Raw genomic sequence first — 15,688 nt, 5'->3', positions numbered from 1 at the left:
GGTCTGGGGGTCCTCCCCCAGAAGATTGTGAGCATTAAACACTTCTGGAGACATTTTCTGCACCAATTTATGGAGTAAATATCTTTATTTATATGAATGGCAGCACAAAATTCAGCAGGTGACAACTCAAAATATAACAATAAAATGGAATATAATGCAGTAAATTCAGTAGCTTTTTTTGTTGTAGTAGTAATTTTCTTGGAAAATGCACATTTGTTTCTTCTATATTTAAATTGCATTGCATGTTTTCTTATTGTGAAAATAAACAAAGCATTTTCATTTGTGTCCAGGGCTTTCTGGCTGTACCGATTCCAGCAACATCCATGAGCACAGTAGCCTATAAAACATTGCATGTTTTCTCACACACTGCTCTCAACATTGGAATACACATGAATAAAAATATTACTGTGCTATAGCCTACTTTGAGATAAATGCCCCAACTCTAAGAAAATGTAGCATAAGAGTGCCAATAAAATCCCCACAAACTGAAAACAATTCATGTTTACTTGTGTCCACTTTTATTTAAAGATCCGTCCTTTCCCCCTGTGAGTGTCCTTTGTAATCTATGTTGCTCTGAATACAGAGGAAAGTTAGTGTCCAAGGCTTTCAAGGTGTTTCCTTTGCTGGCACAATGCATGTGAGCATGTGGTGCCATTGTGAACTGAACATGAGCTCTTCACTGCTACCCATAATGCACTGTGGAAAAGGTAACACCCATTCTGTTTACTTGGAGAAAGCCAGAGACGGAAAACTACCAGCCTGAAGAGAGGAGAGGAAACAAATCCACTGCCAAAAAAACAGAAAAGAAGAGAGTTGGTGCCGATTGTCCTCGTTAGACGTGAGCCAGTTGTTTTTTTCCCCAGTAAACGTGGATTTTTATAGATACTTTGGACACTTTGGAGTTTGTTTCTCTACCTTTTGGCATTAACAAGGTGTGAGTGAGAAAAGTGGGACGGTCAAAGTAATGGGAAGAGCTGCAGTGTTCTCCATGTATGGACTCCAACTCTGTTCATATGGTAAATAGAGGGTTACATGGAGCAGTAGTCTTGGAGCAGTGGGGGGAAAAGGGAGGGAAAGGAACAAGGAGAGAGAGAGTGAAGAGATACACTACAGGACTTTGGCCTGCTTCATGTGCAGGAGGCAGGACTTTCACACTGAGTTTAGAGGATACTGGATCACACTACAAAGAGAGAGGAAACAAAAGAGTTGTAGTGAGTGCTATGCTGTGAATGAACTGAAGTCCTAGTTTTCTTCAATGGGGTTTTCCAGTCTTTCACTTGACTACCTTTGATTTTTCTTTCACTTCCCTGTGGGTCTGAAAGTTCACCTAGTGCCTTCCTGGCTGTCATCACCACTTCATACTTTTGTTTCCGGATAATTGAAAAGCCAAGATGCCCACCAACTTCACTGTGGTGCCAGTGGAGGATGCAGAGGATGGCGGCACTGGTACATCTGCAGCTGGAGGCAGCAAACCTGCCAGTTTGGGCAACATTTTTGGGGAGGAAGATGATGAGGACAACTTACAAGAACACCATTCAGGTAGGAATACGGAGCGGGACAAAGCCTCTTCTTTGGCTTGTAGACATGCTCTATTCATAAATGTAGGGAAGTCCGTTTTCAGTTCCCTCTTATTACTGTTAAGGTCATGAGGAGCCTTTACCAACATGCATTAGGTGTTAAAATGTCTAACTCTGATAAACTGTATGCGTCAGATACATGTTATGGCAGGCACATTCTGTACACACATACGTACAAACACACACACACACACACACACACACACACACAAACACAGTGTTTAAAATGTGAGGCTGTTTAACTAGCTAGAACTTGCAGGGAAGCTTGATGGTGTGGTAGGAAGGTGGGATTTAAGTCTGTGCAATCCTGGTTGATGGTTGGGGCTGTTTGCTTTATCATGGCTGCAGGCAGTGTTGGGAAGGTTGCTTTGGAAATGTAATGGCTTACAACTTAAGTTACCCTATTTAAAATGTAATAGAAGAGTAAGTATTTCAATTAATTAAAAGTAATGTAACTTCCTACATTTAATTATTTATTACTTTTCTAAATTTCTAATGATTTATTTTACTTGTTAACCATTTGCAAAAGACAGCTTGAGAGGCTATTTAAGTGTCAGACGGGTGGCGCTGCAAATTCAAACATTAATCAATCAAAAGCATCAGAACAGCATCAAACTTTCCTTAATGGCTGTGACTGGAAATAGCAAAAGGAAGACTTTGTGCACATGAAGAACATGCAAAGCAACAAAATGAATATTAGTCAACACATAGCAGAGCTTTTTACAGAAAATATTCAGATGGAACCAACAATGTAGGCTAATCGGGAACATATGCATATGTAACTGTAATTTAATTACACTTTTTTTCCCCCAAGGAACTGTAATGAATTACAGTTACATTTATTTTGTTATTAAATAATGTAACTGTAAATGTAAATTACATGTAACTAGTTACTCCCCAACACTGAGTGCAGGGATGTAAGTGTTTTGGCTGGCAAACTATGTGACACAGGTACCAAGGTAGAAATGTTAAAATATCTTAATTTCATACTTTTCAAGGCTGATTCTTTTACATTCAAACATTATTGCAATAGAACCTATTGTACATAACATCTAAAATGCATGTATGGTTTGTCAATTTTAACTTGGTTGCCTAAGAAAATAAATTTGAAGGTGTTTATCTACAAACTATCTTATATGAATTACACTTATCTCTGTTTTTCTACATGTCTATCTGTCTACAATTAATATTTATAATTAGAAGATAATGAGTTAATTAACAGTTCGATACATTTAAATATGTGCTACTTAAAGTTAGCACCTTGTGAGGCAACTTTTTACAAACACTGGTATCACTCAAACTTCTGATGAACCCTTGCAGATCTAATGGTTATTTTGTGCTATGGGACAGTGAAATAAAGGCTGTCCAAAAGCACCTTCTCTAGTACATTCATTCACTACTTCCTATATAACAAACACTCATTCTAATGAGCAGTAAATATACATTTCAGACAATAACGAATCATCGTCATTTTGCGATGACAAATGTAGATCATTTATAATATAATTTGTGGTGTTGAGTTGCAGTAATTCTTGTGTCTTTAATATAAAATGCAACACCTTTTGGGATTGTTGTCATTTTAGTTGACTTTTCCCCCTTCAATTGGGAGGAATTGGGAGGCACACTAGTAGCATTTAGACTTTAAAACCCCTGTTGTATACAGCTGGCGATGGTGGAAGGTGCTGAGCAGCTGAGGTGTAGACTCTGAGTTGGATGTGGACTGCTTCTCTCACTTCTCCTTATTCTTCTTCCTTTAACTGAGGAAGTGGCAAATTATTTTCCTGCCCCAAGTGCCTGTTTTTTTCTCTGGAAGCGAGACTTCAGGCTCCTCCTCCTGCTCCTCTAGCTGGGCTGGGTTTGACTGGCTTGACTGCCATCTTCCTCAGCCGTATGCATGGTGGCAAGCTTGAGGTTGGCTGTCGTCAGTTCCTTCAGTCTTGTTTTCAGGCCCTCCAACTCATGACGCAGGGCATCCTGCTAATCCCTCAGCCCCTGCATCAGCTCCTGATCCTCTCTCAACTTTTCAGCTTGAGATTTTTTTTTTCTGCCTCAATTTGTTGCTCTTTGTTGCTTCATACTCTTTATGGAGCTTGTTGGTCAGATACTCTCTACCCTTCTGTCACAAACCATCTCCAGTCAGAGCATGGGATAAAACATAAAATGACTGACAGGTTGAACACAGCCACACTGCCACACAAAATGTAGCTTTTGATTTACATTATTGATATTAAATGTACTAAAAACATAACGTAAATTGTTTTATAAACTTACAAGATGCTTATTGATCATTCAACTTCTTATCACTGCTGACTCATGATTTATCATTTTCTACAATCACCCTCTTCTGGCCTCCTGGTTCTGACAGAGTCCTGGTGCCACAGCATCACAGGTTTTGTGGGATCAACATTTTTTATACAGCCTATGGATCATTCTCCTTGATCTCTGGGGAGGACAGCAGAACATTCGAAGATGTGACAGCATATCAGACACTGACTGGGTGCCAACTACCCAGCTAAAAGCTAAAAACACTCCTAGTACAACGAATTTTGTAATTAGCTCATCAAACTAGCAGCTTTCACGCTGCCTTATTTCACGGGGGTATTGCGCCAATCTGCCGGCTTGCTGCACTTTATGAAAGGTATGGAGCATATTTTATCCACCTCTGAGCAGGGAAAGTTGGTGACCGAGACAGAAAGACGGAATATGACCAATATGACACCTACCAATAGTTAAGGGTCAGGATAGTACTAACAAATAAAGCATGAACGAGAGATGTAAAACTATGAGGAAGTGCAAAACATGGGAAGAGGTGTTATGGTTGGAAAATTCTTTGTGTTAGTCTGCTAGTGTTGGAAAACAAACCAGCCTCCAGTGGCAGCTGATATGGGTAGAACAGGGTCCGGCCCTTATTTATATACAGGATGTTTGTTGAGTATTTTGTATTTTGGGTGTTTGGAGTGTTTGGAGGCTCACCAGACAGTTTGAATGTCATTCAAAAAGCACACGCACAACAGATTTTACAGAAACAAATGCCAAAGGTGATATGTTTATTTCAGGCAACCCCTTTCACTTACACATAATCATTTAATTAATTATTAATACAAAAATACTGATTACCGCAGCTTTAATTTTAGTTAGTGCAGCTTTAAGGTTTAAAGTAACCATGTCCAGAAATTAGATTCAAGTAAGCAGTCCCGCCATTTTACAATGAATGAAATACTAGGATAGGAAAGAGGTAAGAAATGACAGATCCTACTATAGGTGTCATTTATACTGGCGACGCTGGGGACATGTTCCCACCACTTTTTGAAATGGCAGATGTTGTCCCCGTGACTTTTTGAAAGCATTTGTTAAAAATGTTCTAAAAAAAAACCTACAAGAAATGTTAATTGACAAATGAAAATGCTTTGTGAAAGGTTTATTTGCACAATAAGACAACCTGCAATGCAATGTAAATATAAAAGAAACATCTGCGTTGTCCAAAAAAAGTAATTTAAGCTAAGAAAATAAGAATAAGCCACCGATTACTGCATTATATTCTTTAAATAATTTAATGTTTCCTTCAATATAAATAAAGACATTTCCACCATAAATTGGTGCAGAAAATGTCTCCAGAATGCAAAAAACAAATATTTTTCTTAATAGTATGAAAACATATTCTTGTCTTGTTCTCGTGACTCCAATATCCTACTATTCAAGTGTTGACAAACAGTAAATCAGTATGTTCTGTGTTCAGGCAGTTTCAATATGAGTTTATAACCTGTAGGAATATTGCAGGCTAGACCTTTGGTTCCAGCAGTGAGGTGTTCCCATTTGTTGTAATTGCTGATAGATTTCAGCGTGTGCGTATGTGTGAAAAGTGTTTTACCCCACCACCCCCCACCCCCTTGAGTCTGCGTCATGCATTTTGGTCTGTGTTTACATTCCACCACTGGGCCAACGTGCAGAGCGCACAGTGTATGATACTGGGACCAGATACTGTGTGTGGAACAAACAAAACCAGGCTCCCTCCTCTTACTGGTATTTATGGTTGCTCATAGCTCTTTAATTTACTGATGCTTACAGTTATTGTCCATGGCGACTTCAACAAAGAAAATCTCAGCCATGAACTGACTAGCTACAGACAGTTTATTAAATGTCTGACCAGGGAGGAGAACATTCTGGATCACTGTTACACTACAGTAAGCAGTGGGGACAGGGACAGGTTTATGGAGTCAAAGTACAGGTTTAGAAAGGCGGTGCGAGAAGCTAAACGACTGTACTCAGAGACTACAATACCAGTTCCCTGCCAACAACAGCACTCCTGTCTGGAGAGGCTTCAGATAATGATAAAAAGTCCCCCAGCCCATTAACGACATGACTGGTCAACAAGCTGAACCAGTTTTACTGTCTCTTTGAAAGACAATGACACAGTCCCGACACCATCCCCCATGACTCCACCGATCAGCCCCACAGAGCCAACAGGTCTAGAGACAATGCAGTAAACATGGCCCTTCACCTCATCTTCCAGCACCTGGATTCCTCAGGAACCTATGCCAGGATCCTGTTTGTGGATTTTAGCTCCGCCTTCAAAACCATCATCCCGGCTCTGCCGCAGGACAAGCTCAGCATGCCTGACTCCACCTGCAGGTGGATCACAGACTTCCTTTCCAACAAGAGGAAGCATGTGAAGATGGGAAAACACGTCTCTGTCTCTCAGATTTCCTTTTCCCTCTGCTATTCACCCTGTACACCCACAGTTGCACCCCCAGCCACCAGTCCTTCCAGCTGGTACCAAGATGGTTTATTGACCATCTGGTGTCCTGGTGCAGCCAGAACAACCTGGAGCTCAGGTCTCTTACGACAATGGGGATGGTACTGGACTTCAGAACCCACCCCATCACCCTGTATGACTCTGCTTCCTGGGCACTATTATCACCCAGACACCTCATCTCCTCCATCACTATCTGGTACGCTGCTGCCACCGCAACCAAGGCAGACTACAGTGTGCTACGGTGTGAAAACTCAGTGTTCGCCTACTTGTTGGTCAGTCCCAAATGTTTGTATTTTGTAATGTGGATAACTTTCTTCCCAGATGAACATAGTGGCGAAATCTATTCCTACTTTGGTACCTGTTACATAAACAGATAGGATTAATCTGCAAAATTAGCGGTCTGGTGGTTTGCATGAACAAGGTGGCCTGGGATGTAGTTGATGGAGTCAAATTCCCAGCCTGAATTACTGTGCCCATGAAGGCTTTAATTGTGTTGTATTCATCAACTTAGTGTACAAAGACAGGGCTGGCAGCATAGTAGCTGTCACGCACAGGTGGAGATAAGCAGTGTGGGCCAACTTTCTAAATTCCCCAGATTTTTTTTCCATCAGGACAATCTCCTCCGGAACTGCAGAAGAGATACAACTGTTTACACAGGCTCAGTAGCTCAGTTTATCATGAGTAAACTGAACTTGATGTGAAAAATAAATATACAGACAAAAATTTCCACATTGTGAGTGACAGACCAAACTATCCATTTAATGCGAGTGCTGTATACTATCATAAATTCCCGTGTTAATGGCAGTACTCGTTAAGTCTTTTATTGTAAAGGCAGAAGTCACAGAACATGCAGCGCACACACATAATATGCAGCGCTGATTAGACAAGATGCAATCTGTATAAACAACATCTCAGTGTCATCATTTTCCAAAACAGTGTCCCATGACCAGTGTCATGTTTCATATTGTTCTACTTTCTGCTAGTGGTAGAAAGTATCTTGAAGAATTATTTATTTATTTATATATTCGAGAGTAAGTGATTCTGTGGAAAGATTGTTGATATTTGAACAAAACTGCCGAACAACTAGACACCTCCCCTCTTAAACTGTCTCTGCTACCGTTCATGTGCACGAGCAATAACGCCACCTGTTGCTGATTGGCTGGAACAATGTTGTGGGGAAGACCCACACCACTTTCTTTGATTTTCATTTACAGAGTGTAGGAAAGCCAGAGTACACACAAAAGGGAGGGCTAGCGAACTGTGACTAAATATTTGCTGAATTAAACAAAAAGTGTAGGCCTATTGGATTACACTCACTTACTAAGCAAAGATTTGAAGTTACAAACAGGTTTCTTACCTAAAGATTGTTGTCTTGGAACGTGTTAGCTGTACAAGAGAGTTTCCACATGTGTTAATAAATAATGGTTGATCATCTGAGATCAAACATGCATACAAAACTTTGGGTAAAACTGTCTGAAGACTGAATGGCTGAAGATTTTTATGATTAAAAGCTTTATCTTAGGCCCTGTCCCAATACCCACACTACGCCCTAAGGTCTTCCTCGAAGTGGACACTTGTTTAAAGTGCACTTAGCGGAGTAAGTGCGCAAGGGCCCGAAGCTGTGAAGAGCAGAATTGGGACAGTTTTGCACACGTCACTATCTACGTCACTTCTGCTGTGATCAGGAGAGCAAACATGGCGCTTGTAACTGACAACTTCCCTTTAAATTTGTTATACCCAATAAAGTGAAAGAAATGCATTACAAAATCACGCCTAACATATACCCTACTAACCAAATGTTGTCAAAAATGTGAGTTCTGCAAAGATGAAGACTAGACAATTCTGAAAATTTGGATTACTTTGTAACTCAAACTAATCATTTAATCAAACTAGAATCTGTAAAATTGTTAACTTACTCATCTTATTAGGTAAGTACCAGATCAAGTTCTCAAGATCCCGACCATCATTCGAATTATTTAGAACAGAATTCCGAAAGTATTGTGAGTCTATCCAATTTATAAATGACAGCTACCTGGCTGCTTGCGGTAGCTTCATATTCACTATACAGACACGAGAGTGGCATTGGTCTTTTCATCTAACAACCACCATCATCCTACAGAAAGCAAATAAGCGTATTTCCCAAAATGTCAAACTATTCTGTTAACTTTTTCTTTAGCCAGAGATCTATTAGAGTGACTAGAGAGTGAAATGGAGTATTAAAAATGTAGTAATGAAGTTCTGCCTCTATTGAAATGGCTGAAGAGTACAGCCATAACAACCTTGTCGTTAAACTTTAGCACACCCACATAACTTTCAGGGCACAAATATACTAATAAACATATAAGAAATTATTCATCTACAAAAAGGAAAATTATTCCACAGGGGACATTTGTATAGAACACCCATTTTTTTTTTTAATTATTCATTGGGAAACAACATGGCTTCTCCAATATAAATGTGTTCTCCCCAGATTGAGTGCATTACAAAAATGTGCGTAACATTTATTCCCCCAACAAATCTCAAGATTTCTGGATATTAATAATAGTATTTTGACACTCAAACCAATCATTCAATTAAGCTTAAAGGAGAGCTATTATGCTTTTCGACATAGCTCAGCGACAACAACAGCCTGGTAACATGCTTCAGGTCTTAGCCAATCAGAAGACAGTGGGCTTTGAGAGGGGGGGCCTTAAAGAGACAGGAGCTTCTACAGCTTGTTTCAGACAGAGGCTGAAATGAAGGCCTACGTGAAGAGTCAGTATAAAACAGAGAATTATTTTTTTTAACTTTGAATCATGCAAAACTGACATAGGAATCACAGAACTACAATATAGGACCATAAAAGCAGTATAATAGGTCTCCTTTAAAAGCCAGTGATGTTATTTTATATACACTGAAAGCAAAAACCAGAAAGATCAGAGCTGTTAAGAGCTGTCAGTTTCACTGCTCAATCATTGGGCTTTTAACCCTGAACACTACCAGGCACTTCTAGCAAATGTAGTACAAAGATTGTTTAGCATTGTTTCCCATGTGTTAGACTGGTGGGGTGGGCAAAGTGCCAACAGAGGATGCCATCATGCTTAAAAACCTCTCATGGCCAGTGATTAGTTTAGTTAGCCTCAACAAGCCAGTTTGACACACTAAATTGTAGAGTGTGCACGGTCGGATTAGGGTTAAACGTTGGTCACAAGGTACGTTAACTGTTTGGGATCATTCTATCACTTCTTTTAGATTCATTATACAACTTAGACTTACTTCAACACCCAGAAATCCTATAAGGTGTCTTCAATAGACTGATCACGTTTACCAGACCAGCTGGTTTTTCGTGCTTTGTACCAAACGAAACCAAAATGTACAAGAGATACATAATACCAAACCTTAATGAGTCAGCTTTCTCTGGAGAGAAAACAACTTCACTGCTTTTAGCACATCACTAGGATATTACAGTCAAAGGGTAATTTTGGTATATTTCAACCTGGACCCTATTTTACCATGTTTTTGTGTCTAAGTGAACATTAGGGACAACATTTTTTAAAACTGGTCCAGTATTGAGTGAGCGTGCTGCAGCAGCATAACAGGGCTGCATTGTAATCCGTGTGGGCAATATTGCCACGTCAAAGTATGTCCAATAAAGTGCTTGCTTTTGACACCGACTGACTGAGATTCTTATTACAAGTGTCTGACAATATTATGGAAATTATCTCTATAGAGATAGACCTTTTTTGTTTAGCCACCAAACTCCCTTGAGAAAAACAGCAATTATAGAATAATATAATATTAGATTCATCACTTTGTGCAGGCAGAAAGATGTCTAAATGTATCTCTCTGGGCAAATATGACCAATCTGCAGAATCTCAATAGGGAAGAAACATTCAGTGATAAAATACACATCATTAGAATTTATCTTGCACAGGATACCAAGATGAATTTGATGTGTTGACGTGTGTTAATCATTTAGCAGCATGATATACAATTCTATATTGTACATAGCCTTTTTTATATATAGCCTACTTGATGAACTAAACCTAAGCCCTATCCACAGGAAAAAACCTGGCCTAAAACACCTAAAATAACATACCCAAAATAAATCGGGTATAACTCATCAACCATAACTATGCATATTTCTCCTTTTGATAGGTCAGAAGCTAAGGAATATGAATCCACTGTATGTAAACCTATTTCTATTACCATTGCAGAGTAAATGGAATACCTGTGTGCAAACAACTGAACCATTAGTAGTGCTCTAGTAGTTATTTAAAAAGAGTCGTTTTAATGAAAACAAGTGACATAAATATACCTTACTCATTAACTATTTTGTCATCTAGCTACATAAATTGGTAATTTGCAAATGTCAGTAAATGTTTAATAAATTCTGTGCAAAGAAGATAACTTTAAGAGATTGTTTACAGTAATCAGCTACCTAATAACATTGGCGATATATATGTTGAAATAAATTTACATACAGTTACAACAGATTTTACTACATGATAGTATGTAGCCTTTTAAATACAAGCACATATTTTTCACGTTGCCTTTTAGTTTATGGTTTTAACAATTACAACGCGAGCTTCCATGGGAGCTGTTATTGTTGTGTGAAATCATTCTGCTCCCTGTACACAAGCAGCAACCCCGACTTTGAGTGGCGTTGCACTTTTTGTAGTTGAACAGTGGAAATTCCCGAGTTCCGAGGTGTCTCGAACGCACCACGATTACTAGGGGTTTTACTATAGACTGTACCGCAACAACAACCACACATGGACCCGAGCTACAAAAACAGCAAAGGTAAAAGTTTAAAAATGGTCCCATTTGTGAGTAAAATAGACGATACAGCAGGTTGTGCTTTACCTTGAGACTGAAAAGTTGCTAACAAGGCGACCTGTCAATTTAACGTTAACGTTAACTTGTCCGTGAGCTTGTTTTGACGGTAAAAGTAAGTTAAACTGTAGCATTTTGGTCGCCTAGAAATGTCTTATTCAGTGGTCGGTTGTTCTAAAAAAAAGTCGGATGTTAATATTTTTTTTTACAATAAGTAACTTACATTTTGTTTTGAGCCCGTTTCTTGCTAGCCAAAATTAGCATCCCAATGAATATCACAGTTAAAAATGGATACACATTACTAACCGAGCTGGTTAGCTTAACCCACTTGTTCCCCATAAAAAGGAAGATGGCAAAAAAAAATACAATACTCCTGGCTTCAAAAATACATATGTGCCCAGACCGGTCGAACTTGGGAATTTCCAAGTTAAAATACCGGACCTCAAAGCGTTTCAGGTACGTGATGGTGCATGACGCCAAATGTAAACAATAAACATGGCTGACAGTGACAAACTTGTGTTTCTTTGGCAGGTTGATGCACAGTTAAACCCTCAGCTGCACTTTTGAGTTAATTAAAAGGATGGCCATTTTATTAAAAACAAGTGATAAATATACGTTTATACCGTTAACCCTCAAAATGTGTAGGCTATATTTCCAAATGTTTTCACATTTCTTTTGCTGAATAACTTCTGGGTAGGGGAGATGAGTTTGAGAGATTGTTTACTGTAACAAGCTACCTAAATAACATTGATAAAATATTTCAGTGCTGTGACTTCTCATAACACATTTGAGGGGTCGTTTGTGTGGTTAGATTGAAATGAGACATTACTGCGGCCATGCAACCTTGTTTAGTTAAGTTAGCTCTGCTTATTGCTGCATGCTCAGTCAGATGCTTGATGTTTGACTTGTTTCGTTTTGGTGGATAGCATGAGCTTGTAGCCGAGCTTCTTCCCGCTGAGTGTTTGTGTTTGCTTGAAAATATGTTGTTACATGATTAGCATTGATGGAAGCTGCACATCCTGCCTCATGCCGCCGCCCCCTTTTGGGTGAATGCACCCCCTCTAATTTGACTTGCGAGAAGTGCAGATTCCGGAGTTTTTATCTAACAATAAAATAAAAAATATTAGAAAACAGTATTGGGTTTTCAGTGACATAGGAAGACATCTTTTTCTGGTTATCACAAACGAGGCTTTCTCTGCACACCTGACCTCTCTCTGAGATTTTGTTAAAGTAAGAGAGTTTAGGTTAAGGAGTTTGTTTTGAAGGTGAATCAATGTTCAATAGCATACAGTAATGTGTATTAGTCTGACTCCACAGCTCAGCAATACTGTGACACTGTGTGTGCACTTTACTGTACTTCCTTTAAGTGCTAAACATGAACACACACCGTGTTTATTAGAAAAATAAAAAGAGAGGAGACGGTATTTCCAGCAGAGATTTATTGTAAACATGTGTCTCCTGTGACACAGCAGATTAGCGGCGTGTTAGTATGTCTAACGGTCAGATCTTCATATTGAACAAATAAAACAATAACACAAATAAATAAATAATAATAATAATACCATGGAGGAGATCTGGCAATATTCTGGTGAGTTTGACTATTTGAGTGACTGGATGTGTCTCTAAAATGTTCAATTGATTGTACACTTTGCCTAAAGAAATGCAGTATACAGTATATGTGTGTGTGTGTGTGTGTGTGTGCACCAGTATGCACATGTCCATTGATATAAGGTTTTATGTGAGTGTGTGTGTGTGCATCAGTCCTATGACACACTGCAGTGCTTAACCATATTAGTGAGTTAGCCTGTTGTGTGAAGTCTTACATTATTGTTAAAAGGTCCCGCTTCCCCCATATTGCATATTCCCCTGAATATGCAGACAGTCACACAAGGTTTACTGCCATGTTCCTGACACTGTGATCAGAGGTGCTGTATCTTGTTCTTTCAGATGGCACTTACATCATGGTGTGTCACAAACTATCTGTGATATAGTCTGAGATAAATATTCATCCATTCCCTTTGCAAAAGAAGGCAGAGAAGTCAACCTACATTCGTATTTCCCTTTTTCAGTCTTGTGTATCCCTTTGCATCGTTCATATTCACAAAACAATAAACAGCTTAGTATGGATACAGAGTGGCTGCAGAATTCTGCAAAGCTAAGACTGATAACAGATCTAACCCTGAGCTTAACCTTTACATACTGTGGCTTTAGATTTTCCAGATAGACCCTTTCAGTTTGTTTAAAGGACTGAGGTTCTGACACAGAGCCTGCTGCAGGCGTGAATATTAGAAAAACCAGCCGTCATACTTAAATAGTCTTCCCAGTTCATGTCATGTGCACCCACAGAACACTGTCCTTATTAAGTGGTCTTCACTGAGCTGTGAACCGGTGTTAGGCCTTGGGTTCTTCAAGGCGATAAAGACAACAGTGTGATGTAGTGTGATAACATACCAAACCTAATAAACTGCGACCACTGCATGACAACCAGAGGCAAGAGAAACCAAATTGAGAAGCAGCTTTAAAGGCACATTTTAATGTTACTCTGTGCTGCAGTGTATTCAAAAGCTAATTGTAGCAAAAATCTAAACTGTAGCAGAGCTTTAATTTGTCTCAAAGATAATGAATTCGTTTACCCTGAATCAGTATTGGACTCTATTATAAAGTGTTTTGTGTTGAGCGCTCTCACAGATACAGGTGTAGCCAGATGTTAGATGGTTCACTGGCCCGATGCTGCTTTTACACAGGCGAAGTAGAAGCCCCGTTTATTCACAAAATCCCCACTGTTAACAAGATGACTTGTTAAAAAGTTGCCAAGAAAACCAATGTCAAAACATTATCACTGGTTCTGGTAAGCAGTATCCAGGTTCCCTAAGCTCAGTATTCTGTTAAAGATGAAATAAAATAAAAAAACTGTGTTATAACATACTTATTAAGTTGTGTTCTCCATAAGTAAATTCCAGACAGCAGCATGTATCAAAAATATGGCTAATATAAGGAGGAATATGACGGCGAGGGAACCACCAGATGAGCCAGTTTGATCTAACATTCCTCAAAACAGATAAAGTGAATCATCAAACCTAAATGTGGCATTTTACTGATAACTACTGTTTTTATAATACTGACAAATCACAAGTCATGTCTGACACAAACCAACTAATGACGTCTACTGGTAGTCATTTGCTTTTGAAATAATAAGTAAGTTAACTGCCTGGCTAGCCGCTAAGTTACAGATCACTCTGTTGGTGTTTGTGAACCCGTCCTGTCCACTGCCACTACTGTAACTAATTACTATCATACTACTAGGACTACGACTACAGTACATCACTGCTACTACAGTACAACTAACGGTGCTACAGCGGTTACCAGCTCATTAGTGTTTGCAGCTTACATTGTGTTTTTATTTTCTGTATTTCCCACCAGGAGATGAAAGTCTAAGAGAGTCATTCATCAACTCAGACAGTGACAGAGAACACTATTATGAAGGCAAGAACATGGCCCTATTTGAGGTAAGACAAAACAGATATTTTTCCAAATGTACACTGTTTATGATTGTCCACTAAGCTGGTGTATCTAAAGCAAATTCATTGTTGCATAAGATCTATGGTAGAGGAATAACACATAATTATTTTGTGTGATATAAAATATATGAATAACTAATAACATGTATGTTATTTAAAGTTTCTCACACAAAAGTTAAACACAGGTACAGTATATGATCAGACGGTTGCTGGTTACATTACCTCCAGATGGAAACGTGTGGGTTATAATAGTAATGATAATAAAAATATTCTGTTTCACACAAGGCAGCAAATTTAAATCAACAGATTATTTTATAAAAACATTAGGTTTCATTAAAAAAAATTGATAAAACCAGTTACATTATTAAGTAAAAAATAAAAGACAATCAAAGTAAAATCAAAATAGTTGCCCTGATGAAACTAAGTAAGTAGTTTGCAGAGCCCTGACTGCAAAGGCTCTGTTGCCTATATTTTTATGCTGGTACTTAACAGATACAAGACCTGCATGTGGACCTAAAAGTATGAACAGCCTACTAAGGTACTAAGAGGTCAGAAATATAGTGAGAAGTAAGGAGGAGCAAAACCATGAAGAGTCTTAAAAGTAATTGGTAAAATACTGGGGGCCATTGTAAGGAGGCTAAAACAGGAATGATGTGGTCACACCTCTTGGTTCTGGTTAAAAGCTTGACAATTATTATTAAAGTGTGTATGTGCACCTGCTTGCAGTGGAATGCTAACAATTCATGCATTTTACTCTGTCTCTCTGCAGGAGGAAATGGATAGTACCCCCATGGTATCATCTCTTCTTAACAAGCTGGCCAACTACACCAACCTGACCCAGGGTGTTCGAGAGCATGAGGAGGCCGACAGTGAGGATGGGGTCAGGAGGGTCGCTGTCACGGTACGGACCTCTTTTTTTTTTTTTTTTTGAGCATAGACAATGAAGTCCTGCATTGGCAGTGGGATCTTTATTGTGCATAAGAATGAATGCATTCAGTCCGACTGCAGTGTTTTGTTAAGCCTTT

The 15,688-nt window shown here is 38.9% G+C and overlaps 1 protein-coding gene across 2 annotated transcripts in view; it reads left to right on the top strand.

Annotated features, from left to right (window-relative positions):
• The first annotated feature begins 718 nt into the window (after nucleotides 1–718).
• LOC119902573 (solute carrier family 12 member 7-like) overlaps nucleotides 719–15,688 on the top strand; it is a 41,436-nt gene continuing 26,466 nt past the window's right edge. For both annotated transcript variants that reach the window (XM_038718864.1, XM_038718863.1), the window contains exons 1-3: nucleotides 719–1,539; nucleotides 14,566–14,651; nucleotides 15,433–15,564. In XM_038718864.1, coding sequence (XP_038574792.1) covers nucleotides 1,392–1,539; nucleotides 14,566–14,651; nucleotides 15,433–15,564 — 366 coding nt within the window. In that variant the 5' untranslated portion in view covers nucleotides 719–1,391. The remainder of the gene's footprint in view (nucleotides 1,540–14,565; nucleotides 14,652–15,432; nucleotides 15,565–15,688) is intronic.

The sequence above is a fragment of the Micropterus salmoides genome, unplaced genomic scaffold (genome assembly GCF_014851395.1).
Source record: "Micropterus salmoides isolate LMB-PRFRI ecotype aquatic unplaced genomic scaffold, ASM1485139v1 Ms_hic_scaffold_14, whole genome shotgun sequence".
NCBI lineage: Eukaryota > Metazoa > Chordata > Actinopteri > Centrarchiformes > Centrarchidae > Micropterus > Micropterus salmoides.
This window is presented reverse-complemented; position numbering and strand designations above follow the sequence as displayed.